General features: G+C 40.2%; 1 protein-coding gene across 2 annotated transcripts in view; it reads left to right on the plus strand.

Moving 5' to 3' along the window:
* LOC143284046 (phosphatidylinositol-3,5-bisphosphate 3-phosphatase MTMR2-like) overlaps nt 1-13655 on the plus strand; it is a 44208-nt gene that overhangs the window by 13653 nt on the left and 16900 nt on the right. For both annotated transcript variants that reach the window (XR_013055480.1, XM_076590651.1), the window contains exons 9-12: nt 2282-2470; nt 4200-4291; nt 9761-9854; nt 11686-11784. Coding sequence is in view for 1 of the 2 variants with exons in the window: in XM_076590651.1 (XP_076446766.1) it covers nt 2282-2470; nt 4200-4291; nt 9761-9854; nt 11686-11784 (474 nt within the window). In the remaining variant the exon portion in view is untranslated. The remainder of the gene's footprint in view (nt 1-2281; nt 2471-4199; nt 4292-9760; nt 9855-11685; nt 11785-13655) is intronic.

Genomic DNA, 13655 nt, shown 5'->3' on the forward strand with positions numbered 1-13655 from the left:
GTATTTTTCTCACCCTTCTGCTGGTTCTTGAGTGGCAGTCTGGATGTTAGTCATTTGAATGATATGATGATAAACTGAGGCCTTGTGTGCAGCAAGCACTTAGTGCATGTAAAAGAACTCATGGCAACAAAAGGTTTGTCCCTGGTGAGATTTTGTAGATAAATTCGCTTAGGAAAACAAGTACACCTGCAGGCATAAAAAAAAAAAAAAAAAAAAAATTTAATGGGTGGCGATGTGCTCTCCCTTTGGAGAGCAGCCCACATTTCACACAGAGAGATGTTTTTGACAGAAGAGTAATACAGTACAGTACAGAACAGAACAGTTTCAAACTGAAAGAATAAGCAATGGCTGCTTTGCCATGAGAAGGGGAGTAAGTGTTCATGATATAGCAGTGTGCCATGGCCGAACCTGCTGATGCCAATTAGAAGATAATGGCGCTAAGTGTATACACAGAGGGCATGTATTGTTCCCACCTGACGGGCGCAATAGCCGAGTGGTTAAAGAGTTGGACTTTCAATCTGAGGGTCCCGGGTTCGAATCACGGTGATGGCGCCTGGTGGGTAAAGGGTGGAGATTTTTACGATCTCCCAGGTCAACACATGTGCAGACCTGCTAGTGCCTGAACCCCCTTCGTGTGTATATGCAAGCAGAAGATCAAATACGCACGTAAAAGATCCTGTAATCCATGTCAGCGTTCGGTGGGTTATGGAAACAAGAACATACCCAGCATGCACACCTCCGAAAGCGGAGTATGGCTGCCTACATGGCGGGGTAAAAATGGTCATACACGTAAAAGCCCACTCGTGTGCATACGAGTGAAAGTGGGGGTTGCAGCCCACGAACGAAGAAGAAGAAGAGGAAATTCCCACCTGCTAAAGTGATGGGCTGGAAGGAAAGGGAGGGTTGGCCCCCAGCAAAAGTGGGTGGCAGTAACCAAGGGCATTAAACGTGTAGAGATGACCAGCGATGAAAGAGTGAAGGCACCCCATCCCATATTATTATTATTATTATGAGCATTTACGCCTAATCTTGAAAATAAGCCCTAGGCGTTTACAAATAGAACACATATGTAAATATCAAAAAGGAAAAATTGAACACAAGATACCAAACATCATAAAAAAAATTATTCAGCCCCCGACTCCTCCGCCCACACACGCACCCACACACACAAGTCATAGCACACAATCGTAAATAGTACAGAATCAAAAATACTATCAACAAATTATGAAACTATCAAAACTTGCATGTCTGTATTCTGTGGATACACGTCTGTTTCGTCCACGGTTTTTGACCGACATCGTACTGTAAAGCGGGGTTTGAAAGTGCCACATGAACATTCTGTTATGATTATATGTTGAACATACCCACTTTGTGTGGTCACGTGCTGCCATAGATTCAACATCACATATAAATGTACTATCATTATTGTATGGTGAACATACCCACTGTGTGTGATCAGGTGCTGTCATGGATTCACCATCACATATAAATGTACTGTCATTATTGTTGTATGGTGAACATACCTGCTGTGTGTCTTTGGGTCCTGTGGTAGATTCATCATCACATTTAGGTGTATTATTATTATTATTATTATTATTATTATTGTGTCTGAATTGTCATCAGAACAATAAACAAATCACAGGCAATGGAATAAAAACATTATTTGAGTGAATTATTTATCACAACAGCAGAAGCGGCAAATGATTTTTTGTATACATTCTTCTTTGCAAGAGAGATTTTACATCGTCTGCCAGAAGGATGTTTCTGAAAGACAAAAGTTAAGTGGATGAGTGGAATCATTAAAAATTTGGAGTGCTTTTCTGCTAAGAGTGGATTGGTATAGGGTGTTCAGTTTTTGCTGGGGCTTGTTTTTGATTTTGCTGGCCAGGTTTACAACTCGTCCTAATTTTGTCTTTAACATGACAGTCAGATTCAGATTACCAAACCAGGCCACAGTGCTGAAAGCCATGACACTTTCTGTCAGACTTCCGTACACCAGTTCACGTATGTGAGGACTAACATTAAAACTTCTTAATTTTTGTAGCATTATTAAATTATCATGCTTAGTATTATCACGGTTATTATTACTATTGCACAGAGAACCTACCAGTTAAATGTGTGGTAAGGTGCTGTCGTGGAATCACCATCACATATGAAGGTATCATTATTATTATTATGACTATTATCACTACTACTACTAATATATTATCATTATGGCTGTTATTATTACCATTATTATTACAGTTATTGTACAGTGAATCTGCCTGCTGTGTGTGGTAAGGTGCTGTCGTGGATCCACCCGGAGTCCCAGGCGACCATCACGCGGTCATCACAGCCCATGGTGGGGGTGGCCGGGCGGAGGAACAAGGACGATGAGCACTACATTCAGATGATCATGGAGGCCAACGCCCAGTCTGACAAACTGTACATCATGGATGCCAGGCCCTCCGTCAATGCTGTCGCCAATAAGGTACGATAATGATGATGATAATTAAAACAATAGTGATAATAATAATAATAATGATAATGATAATAACAAACTGTAGATCATAATTGCCAGGCACTCTGTCAATGCTGTCGCCAATAAGGTGTGATGATGATGATAATAATAATGATGATTGTGATAATGATATTGATGATGATGATGATGATAACAAATTGTACATCATGGATGCTAGGCTCTCCATCAATGCTGTCGTCAATAAGGTATAATGATGATAATGATAATAACAACAGTGATGATGATAACAATAATAATGATATTAACAAATTGTACATCATGGATGCCAGGCTCTTCATCAATGCTGTCGTCAATAAGGTATAATGATGATAATGATAATAACAATAGTGATGATGATAATGATAATAATAATGATATTAACAAATTGTACATCATGGATGCCAGGCCTTCCACCAACGCTGTCGTCAGTAAGGTGTGATAATGATGATAATGATTATTTATTTTATTGATTTAGACATCTTGCTATAGCGCATGTTCTTGAAGCTCTGTGTGTTTTAGTTATAACAGCAGTGATGATAATAACAACAATGGTAATAAGTAGATGGAGGAGAAGGATACATATTGAGTGATTGAATAATAATAATAATAATGATATTTCTAATAATCATAATGATAATAGTAATAATAACAGTGCTACAGTAGTTACATGATGCAATCTACAGTAATAATAAACTAATAAGGATAACAATTGATTATGATGATATATAGTACTTGTATGGAGTAAACACTATAACAATAATAATAGTAATAATAAAGATAATAATAATGATGATAATGATAATGACCTCTAGTTTGTAAAGAGCTTAGAACTTGGTCTCTGAGGATAGGCGCTAGATAAGTATCCATATGATGATGATAATAATCGTTATTGTTATAGTGATAATGTTGATAGTAATAATTTTAATAATGATAATGATGATAATAATAATAATATAGTACATATATAGTTTAGACTTCCCATATAATGGGCTCTAATACGGTGTGTGGAAAAGAATAATAAGTAGATGCTCTGGCCAGAATAAAATCTATGGAAAGGAGTAATGAATGGAAAGGAAAGAAAAACGGAAATGAAAACCTCACTATTAATAGTTTAAGATTGGAAAAGAAGAACGATTTTAATTAACCCTTTCTGTGCGTAAAAGTCATCAGCCGACCTCCCAGACACAGTGCTTTTCCAGTGCCACAAAAACCATCAGTGGATGTCCTGCATCTGTTCCATTTTTCCTTCAACCGTTTGGTTCAGTGAACACAAACTGACACGGAACAGTTATCTCAGTGTCCGCAGCATAAAAAATAGTATTTAAATGAGTATTTGTCAGGAGGGAGACCCCCTTTTTTTTTTCTTGATAACGGTTTGTTAATTGGAGCACTTGAAAGACCCATGAATAGGGGGTTTGCTGTGATTATTGTATGTGTGTAACTGTCATTATTGAATGTGTGGTTTATTTCAAGTTGACGTTTAATAGGAAATTTATGTGTTTCCTGTATAATTTTAATGACTCTGACTCTTGCATTGTTCACTCAACAAATTGATTTATCCTATTCGATATAACAGTATTATGTATTGGAGATAATACAGTATTCTGTATTCATTTATTGTAGATAATACAATATTCTGTATTTTAGATAACTGATAATGTAGTGTTCTTTATTCTGTGCCTGGTTTGTTTGCTGGTAGGCTCGTGGAGGTGGTTACGAAAACGAACTGTCTTACCAGAACGCAGAATTGATCTTTCTGGACATACACAACATTCATGTGATGAGAGAGAGGTTGGTATATATCTTCATGCATTTCCTTAACTCTCAAGAGTTTTGGAGTTTTTCACACTTTTTTTTTTTTAGCAATAACTATGCAACAATTTTAAAATGCTTATAAAATGTACATTTATGGACCAAACTTCATGCATTATATATCAATGTAATCAGAATAAAACAAACTTTCAAAATATGATATTTTTTCAAATGCTTGTTGAACATTGTCATTTTGATGACCTTTGACCTCTGTTGCTAAAAATAGAAATTTAGAGCATTTTCAATATTTTTCACATTCTCACCGATCAAAAAATCCAAGATATTGAGTTCAAGTTCACAATTTTAACTTATATTGAGAAAGACCATTTTTCTTTCATCTGAAACAAAATTCACAGTGCTGTGTCAAAAACTACATGTTCAGTGCTGTGAATAAGATCATAACTATATTTCCTGATTGATTACTACAAATGATATAAGTCATGTACACCACAACAGACTTCTTGTTTTACACATGAGTTTAGACAGTTAACACTAATGTAGCATCCCATGGATACAAAAATATATATCATTCACAAACTAGTCCTTTTCTTTCTATAAACAGTATATTTGTTGATATACACTTAGCGACAATCACTACATGACCAGTGTTGTATCGACGGTTTTGGCTGAGTTGAAAACTGTGTTTCCGACATACTGTATTTAATTGAATATCTCTTTTGTAGGATCAGTAAATAACAAGTATTGTATACTGGCAGAATTGTCGCAATTCCATCTTTATATCTATTCCATTTGTGTTTTCCTACATTAAACTAATTTAACGTAGTTTATAATTTTCAGTGACGAACACATTAAAACTGATCCTTTTCAGGTGTCTTAGATTAAGATTGTAAATTCATCTTAAGATATCAACACTTCATTTTATACTCATTAGAAAGTGGTGTTGAGCTCTTTGTTTTGCAACCAATCTCCAACGTAAATCGGTTCAGAAATCATTTAGAAATCTATCACTGAACACCTGAAAACAAACACAGATTATTCAAATTGATATTCAGCCCCACCCCCCACCCCCTCCCCTCTCACCCCCCTGTGGGGATGCTGAGGGTCTTTCAGTATAAATAGTATCCCCACCTTCTGGAAATTGTGTGCTAGAAATTTCCTCTTTTCTGTCACTTTCTTTATTTCTGACTGTTTTCTGTCTTCACTTTTTCAGCCTTCCCAGTCCATTCCCTTTCTTTTTTCAAGCAAGCCTTGACACTTTTTTCTCTTTACTGCAGTCTGTGATGTATTATTTGTGCTGTTTTGCTCTGGCGGTTAGGTAGTGAGATGTAAACACTGGCATGGGCACTAGCTACCCATTCTGTAGTGTTGTTTGCCTGTATGGTCTTTTTATGTATTTTTTTGTTTGGCTTTGAAGTATTGTTTGTTTTTGTTTTTTTCCTTTTTTACGATTTTTTGTAATCTGGGGATGATAAATTAAGCGGAATGGCTGGCGTCGTCAGCATGGCCTAGTCTAATTTGCCATAAGGAGCTAAATGGTTGGGAAAGTGTGTCATGAACTGTTTTGTGGGTTTTTCTTAGTGCTTTTTTAAAATTATTTTTTATTTAAGATGTGACAGTTTTGTGGTGACGCGGTTGAGCATTAATTTTTTTGTATGGTTTGACAGTCGTGATATGGCCCTGTGCGGTTGGCTGTGTGTGTGGTGTGTGCGTGCGCGTGTGTATGTGTGTGTGTGCTTGTGAGTGTGTGTGTGTGTGTGTGTGTGTGTTCTATGAAATGCATTTTGTTTTAATCTAAGCCTTATTTACTTCATAGCTTTTATAATCTGATTCATCTCTTAAGTGCGCTTTTTCATTCATATGAACACACTGGATGTTTTCCATTGTCAGATAGCGGTTGATGTGCTGTTTATAGTCAACTGGATGGTGTAAGGCACTTTGGGCAGCTGGTGTGCATTGCGGTGTTAGTTGTTGTACATTGTTACCTTTGTTGGTGTGCTTTTTGTTCTTGTTGGTGTGCATTCTTGTCTTTGTTGGTGTGCATTGTTGGTGTTCATAGTTACCTTTGCTGGCGTGCATTGTTGTCTTTGTTGGTGTGCATTGTTGTCTTTGTTGGTGTGCATTGTTGTCTTTGTTGGTGTGCATTGTTGTTTGTTGGTGTGCATTGTTGTCATTGTTGGTGTGCATTGTTGTCATTGTTGGTGTGCATTGTTGTCTTTGTTGGTGTGCATTGTTGTCTTTGTTGGTGTGCATTGTTGTCTTTGTTGGTGTGCATTGTTGTCTTTGTTGGTGTGCATTGTTGTTTTTCTGTTGTACATTCTAGTCTTTGTTGTTGTGCAGTTGTCTGCTGGTGTGCATTGTAGTTTTAGTTGTTGTGCATTGTTGCCTTTGTTGGTGTATAGTTGTCTTTTTTGGTGTGTTTTGTTGTCATTGTTGGTGTATAGTTGTCATTTTTGGTGTGTATTGTTGTCATTGTTGGTGTATAGTTGTCTTTTTTGGTGTGTTTTGTTGTCATTGTTGGTGTGTATTGTTGTCATTTTTGGTGTGCATTGTTGGTTGTTGGTGTGCATTGTTGTCATTCTTAGTGTGCATTGTCATCTTTGGTGTGTATTGTTGTCTTTGTTGGTGTGTATTGTTGTCGTTGTTGGTTGTTGGTGTGCATTGTTGTCATTGTTGGTGTGCATTGTTGTCGTTGTTGGTTGTTGGTGTGCATTGTTGTCATTGTTGGTGTGCATTGTTGTCTTTGTTGGTGTGCATTGTTGTCGTTGTTGGTTGTTGGTGTGTATTGTTGTCATTGTTGGTGTGCATTGTTGTCATTGTTGGTGTGCATTGTTGTCATTGTTGGTTGTTGGTGTGTATTGTTGTCATTGTTGGTGTGCATTGTTGTCATTGTTGGTTGTTGGTGTGTATTGTTGTCATTGTTGGTGTGCATTGTTGTCATTGTTGGTTGTTGGTGTGTATTGTTGTCATTGTTGGTGTGAATTGTTGTCGTTGTTGGTTGTTGGTGTGCATTGTTGTCATTGTTGGTGTGCATTGTTGTCATTGTTGGTGTGCATTGTTGTCATTGTTGGTGTGCATTGTTGTCGTTGTTGGTTGTTGGTGTGTATTGTTGTCATTGTTGGTGTGCATTGTTGTCATTGTTGGTTGTTGGTGTGTATTGTTGTCATTGTTGGTGTGCATTGTTGTCATTGTTGGTGTGCATTGTTGTCATTGTTGGTGTGTATTGTTGTCTTTGTTGGTGTGCATTGTTGTCTTTGTTGGTGTGCATTGTTGTCTTTGTTGGTGTGCATTGTTGTCTTTGTTGGTGTGCATTGTTGTCTTTGTTGGTGTGCATTGTTGTTTTTCTGTTGTACATTCTAGTCTTTGTTGTTGTGCTGTTGCCTGCTGGTGTGCATTGTAGTTTTAGTTGTTGTGCATTGTTGCCTTTGTTGGTGTATAGTTGTCTTTTTTGGTGTGTTTTGTTGTCATTGTTGGTGTATAGTTGTCTTTTTTGGTGTGTTTTGTTGTCATTGTTGGTGTATAGTTGTCTTTTTTGGTGTGTTTTGTTGTCATTGTTGGTGTATAGTTGTCTTTTTTGGTGTGTTTTGTTGTCATTGTTGGTGTGCATTGTTGTCGTTGTCATTGTTGGTGTGCATTGTTGTCATTTTTGGTGTGCATTGTTGTTATTGTTGTCTTTGTTGGTGTGCATTGTTGTCATTGTTGGTTGTTGGTGTGTATTGTTGTCATTGTTGGTGTGTATTGTTGTCATTGTTGGTGTGCATTGTTGTCATTGTTGGTTGTTGGTGTGTATTGTTGTCATTGTTGGTGTGCATTGTTGTCGTTGTTGGTTGTTGGTGTGCATTGTTGTCATTCTTAGTGTGCATTGTTGTCATTGTTGGTGTGCATTGTTGTCATTGTTGGTGTGCATTGTTGTCATTGTTGGTGTGCATTGTTGTCATTGTTGGTTGTTGGTGTGTATTGTTGTCATTGTTGGTGTGCATTGTTGTCATTGTTGGTTGTTGGTGTGTATTGTTGTCATTGTTGGTGTGCATTGTTGTCATTGTTGGTGTGCATTGTTGTCATTGTTGGTTGTTGGTGTGTATTGTTGTCATTGTTGGTGTGCATTGTTGTCATTGTTGGTTGTTGGTGTGTATTGTTGTCATTGTTGGTGTGCATTGTTGTCATTGTTGGTGTGCATTGTTTTGGTTGTTGGTGTGCATTGTTGTCTTTGTTGGTGTGCATTGTTGTTTTTGTTGGTGTGCATTGTTGTCTTTGTTGGTGTGCATTGTTGTCTTTGTTGGTGTGCATTGTTGTCTTTGTTGGTGTGCATTGTTGTTTTTCTGTTGTACATTCTAGTCTTTGTTGTTGTGCAGTTGCCTGCTGGTGTGCATTGTAGTTTTAGTTGTTGTGCATTGTTGCCTTTGTTGGTGTATAGTTGTCTTTTTTGGTGTGTTTTGTTGTCATTGTTGGTGTATAGTTGTCTTTTTTGGTGTGTTTTGTTGTCATTGTTGGTGTATAGTTGTCTTTTTTGGTGTGTTTTGTTGTCATTGTTGGTGTATAGTTGTCTTTTTTGGTGTGTTTTGTTGTCATTGTTGGTGTGCATTGTTGTCGTTGTCATTGTTGGTGTGCATTGTTGTCATTTTTGGTGTGCATTGTTGTTATTGTTGTCTTTGTTGGTGTGCATTGTTGGTTGTTGGTGTGCATTGTTGTCATTCTTAGTGTGCATTGTTGTCATTGTTGGTGTGCAGTTGTCGTTGTTGGTGTGTATTGTTGTCGTTGTTGGTTGTTGGTGTGCATTGTTGTCTTTGTTGGTGTGCATTGTTGTCTTTGTTGGTGTGCATTGTTATCGTTGTTGGTTGTTGGTGTGTATTGTTGTCGTTGTTGGTTGTTGGTGTGTATTGTTGTCTTTGTTGGTGTGTATTGTTGTCGTTGTTGGTTGTTGGTGTGCATTGTTGTCTTTGTTGGTGTGCATTGTTGTCGTTGTTGGTTGTTGGTGTGCATTGTTTTCTTTGTTGGTTGTTGGTGTGCATTGTTGTCATTGTTGGTGTGCATTGTTGTCTTTGTTGGTGTGCATTGTTGTCTTTGTTGGTGTGCATTGTTGTCATTGTTGGTTGTTGGTGTGTATTGTTGTCTTTGTTGGTTGTTGGTGTGTATTGTTGTCTTTGTTGGTTGTTGGTGTACATTGTTGTCATTGTTGGTTGTTGGTGTGCATTTTTGTCGTTGTTGGTTGTTGGTTGTTGGTGTGCATTGTTGTCTTTGTTGGTGTGTATTGTTGTCGTTGTTGGTTGTTGGTGTGCATTGTTTTCTTTGTTGGTTGTTGGTGTGCATTGTTGTCATTGTTGGTGTGCATTGTTGTCTTTGTTGGTGTGTATTGTTGTCGTTGTTGGTTGTTGGTGTGCATTGTTGTCATTGTTGGTGTGCATTGTTGTCATTGTTGGTGTGCATTGTTGTCATTGTTGGTGTGCATTGTTGTCATTGTTGGTGTGCATTGTTGTCTTTGTTGGTGTGCAGTTGTCGCAAACTGAAGGAGGAGTGTTTCCCAGCCATCGATGAGGGTCACTGGTTGTCCAAGATTGAGTCCACACACTGGCTGGAGCACATTAAGGTTCCTTTGTGTGTGTGTTGTGTGTTTGTACTCATGTTTGTGTGTGTGTGTGCATGTGTGATGTGTGTATGTGTGTGTGTGTGTGTGTGTGTGTGCTTGTGTTGTGTGTGTGTGTGTGAGTGTGTCCTCCCTATCTATTGAGACAGTTAACTCTTTCCATACGAACTGCGAAAGAGACGACGTTAACAGCGTTTCACCCCAATTACCATCATCAAAATATTGCAAACGGAAGGCTCTTATACTGAAGACGTGAATGTTGACAAAGAATACCACAATTCTGACGACTGAAGCTAAAGGTTGGGTCATTCAGACACCCACTGGACATCCGAGGGGTCTGTGTAGAGGAGAAGAGAGGACTGGCCGTACGGAGTGAGTTAATGGAAGTAACTACCACTGTACCAGTAGAGCAATGAGAAGTCAGCAGATATTCAGTATTAAATAAGAGAAGTAAGGAGGTTATTGTTTAGTTACTAACATCCAGAAAAGATTGACAGTGCCACAGAGATTTTCAAATCAACTGTTTCATGGGTGGATGGAGCCGTGTGTGCATGTGGGTGGGTAGAGCGTTTGAGCAGTGTGATGGTGCGAGGTATGAGCTGTGTGTGGGTGTGAGGTATGAGCTGTGTGATGGTGTGAGGTATGAGCTATGTGTGGGTGTGATGGTGTGAGATATGAGTTGTGTGATGGTGTGAGGTATGAGCTGTGTGTGGGTGTGATGGTGTGAGGTATGAGTTGTGTGATGGTGTGAGGTAAGAGCGGTGTGTGGGTGTGATGGTGTGAGGTATGAGCTGTGTGATGGTGTGAGGTATGAGCTATGTGTGGGTGTGATGGTGTGAGATATGAGTTGTGTGATGGTGTGAGGTATGAGCTGTGTGTGGGTGTGATGGTGTGAGGTATGAGCTGTGTGTGGGTATGAGCGGTGTGTGGGTGTGATGGTGTGAGGTATGAGCTGTGTGTGGGTGTTAGGTATGAGTGTGTGGGTGTGAGGTATGAGCTGTGTGTGGGTGTGAGGTACGAGCGGTGATATGGTGTGAGGTATGAGCTGTGGGTGTGATAGTGTGAGGTATGAGCTGTGCGTGGGTGTGATGGTGTGAGGTATGAGCTGTGTGTGGGTGTGATGGTGTGAGGTATGAGCGGTGTGTGGGTGTGATGGTGTGAGGTATGAGCGGTGTGATAGTGTGAGGTATGAGCTGCGGGTGTGATAGTGTGAGGTATGAGCTGTGCGTGGGTGTGATGGTGTGAGGTATGAGCTGTGTGTGGGTGTGATGGTGTGAGGTATGAGTTGTGTGATGGTTTGAGGTATGAGCGGTGTGTGGGTGTGAGGTATGAGCTGTGTGTGGGTGTGATGGTGTGAGGTATGAGCGGTGTGTGGGTGTGATGGTGTGAGGTATGAGCGGTGTGATGGTGTGAGGTATGAGTTGTGTGATGGTGCCAGGTTGACCTGTGTGTGGGTGTGATGGTGTGAGGTATGAGTGGTGTGTGGGTGTGATGGTGTGAGGTATGAGCTGTGTGATGGTGTGAGGTATGAGCAGTGTGTGATGGTGTGAGGTATGAGCTGTGTGATGGTGTGAGGTATGAGCTGTGTGATGGTGTGAGGTATGAGCGGTGTGAGGTATGAGTTGTGTGAGGTATGAGCTGTGTGATGGTGTGAGGTATGAGCTGTGTGATGGTGTGAGGTATGAGTTGTGTGAGGTATGAGCGGTGTGAGGTATGAGCGGTGTGAGGTATGAGCTGTGTGATGGTGTGAGGTATGAGCGGTGTGTGGGTGTGATGGTGTGAGGTATGAGCTGTGCGATGGTACGAGGTATGAGCGGTGTTGCACTGTGTGCAGGTGATCCTGGCGGGCGCTGTGAGGATTGCAGACAAGGTGGAGAGCAACAAGACGTCAGTCCTCGTGCACTGCAGTGATGGCTGGGACCGCACCGCTCAGGTGACCACTTGTCTCCTCTCTTTGGTTTTGTGTTGTGGTGTGTTGTATTGTTGTGTGTTCTGCTACTGTTTGTCATGTGTGAAGTCTGCCCTCCATGATTTGTATTGTGGTGTTTTGTGTTGTGCAACTTTTTTGTCATGTGTGAAGTCTGGCCTCCTTGATTTGTATTGTGGTGTTTTGTGTTGTGCTACTGTTTGTCATGTGTGAAGTCTGCCCTCCATGATTTGTATTGTGGTGGTTTGTGTTGTGCTACTTTTTGTCATGTGTGAAGTCTGGCCTCCATGATTTGTATTGTGGTGTTTTGTGTTGTGCAACTTTTTGTCATGTGTGAAGTCTGGCCTCCATGATTTGTATTGTGGTGTTTTGTGTTGTGCAACTTTTTTGTCATGTGTGAAGTCTGGCCTCCTTGATTTGTATTGTGGTGTTTTGTGTTGTGCTACGTTTTGTCATGTGTGAAGTCTGGCCTCTATGGTTTGTATTGTGGTGTTTTGCGTTGTGCAACTTTTTGTCATGTGTGAAGTCTGGCCTCTATGGTTTGTATTGTGGTGTTTTGCGTTGTGCAACTTTTTGTCATGTGTGAAGTCTGGCCTCTATGGTTTGTATTGTGGTGTTTTGTGTTCTGCTACTGTTTGTCATGTGTGACGTCTGGCTTCTATGATTTGTATTGTGGTGTTTTGTGTTGTGCAACTTTTTTGTCATGTGTGAAGTCTGGCCTCCTTGATTTGTATTGTGGTGTTTTGTGTTGTGCTACTTTTTGTTATGTGTGACGTCTGGCCTCCATGATTTGTATTGTGGTGTTTTGTGTTGTGCTACTTTTTGTCATGTGTGAAGTCTGGCCTCCATGATTTGTATTGTGGTGTTTTGTGTTGTGCTACTTTTTGTCATGTGTGAAATCTGGTCTCCATGATTTGTATTGTGGTGTTTTGTGTTGTGCTACTTTTTGTTATGTGTGACGTCTGGCCTCCATGATTTGTATTGTGGTGTTTTGTGTTGTGCTACTTTTTGTCATGTGTGAAGTCTGGCCTCCATGATTTGTATTGTGGTGTTTTGTGTTGTGCTACTTTTTGTCATGTGTGAAGTCTGGCCTCCATGATTTGTATTGTGGTGTTTTGTGTTGTACTACAGAATGGTGTGCCTGTTGATGTAACTTCACAGAACGGTGTGCCTGTTGATGTGACTACACAGAATGGTGTGCCTGTTGATGTGACTACACAGAATGGTGTGCCTGTTGATGTGACTTCACAGAATGGTGTGCCTGTTGATGTGACTACACAGAATGGTGTGCCTGTTGATGTGACTTCACAGAATGGTGTGCCTGTTGACATGACTACACAGAATGGTGTGCCTGTTGACGTGACTTCACAGAATGGTGTGCCTGTTGATGTGACTACACAGAATGGTGTGCCTGTTGACGTGACTACACAGAATGGTGTGCCTGTTGATGTGACTTCACAGAATGGTGTGCCTGTTGATGTGACTACACAGAATGGTGTGCCTGTTGACATGACTACACAGAATTGTGTGCTTGTTGACATGACTACACAGACAGAATAGTGTGCCTGTTGACGTGACTACACAGAATAGTGTTCCTGTTGACGTGACTACACAGATTGGTGTGTCTATTGACAAGACTACACAGACAGATTGATGTGCCTGTTGACGTGACTACACAGATTGGTGTGCCTGTTGACGTGACTACACAGATTGGTGTATCTGTTGACATGACTACACAGACAGAATGGTGTGCCTGTTGATGTGACTACACAGAATGGTGTGTCTGTTGATGTGACTGCACAGAAAAATGGTGCGCCTGTTGACGTGACTACACAGACAAAAAGTGTGCCTGTTGACATGACAATACTGTGCCTGTT

This window comes from Babylonia areolata, chromosome 7 (assembly GCF_041734735.1).
Source record: "Babylonia areolata isolate BAREFJ2019XMU chromosome 7, ASM4173473v1, whole genome shotgun sequence".
Taxonomy (NCBI): domain Eukaryota; kingdom Metazoa; phylum Mollusca; class Gastropoda; order Neogastropoda; family Buccinidae; genus Babylonia; species Babylonia areolata.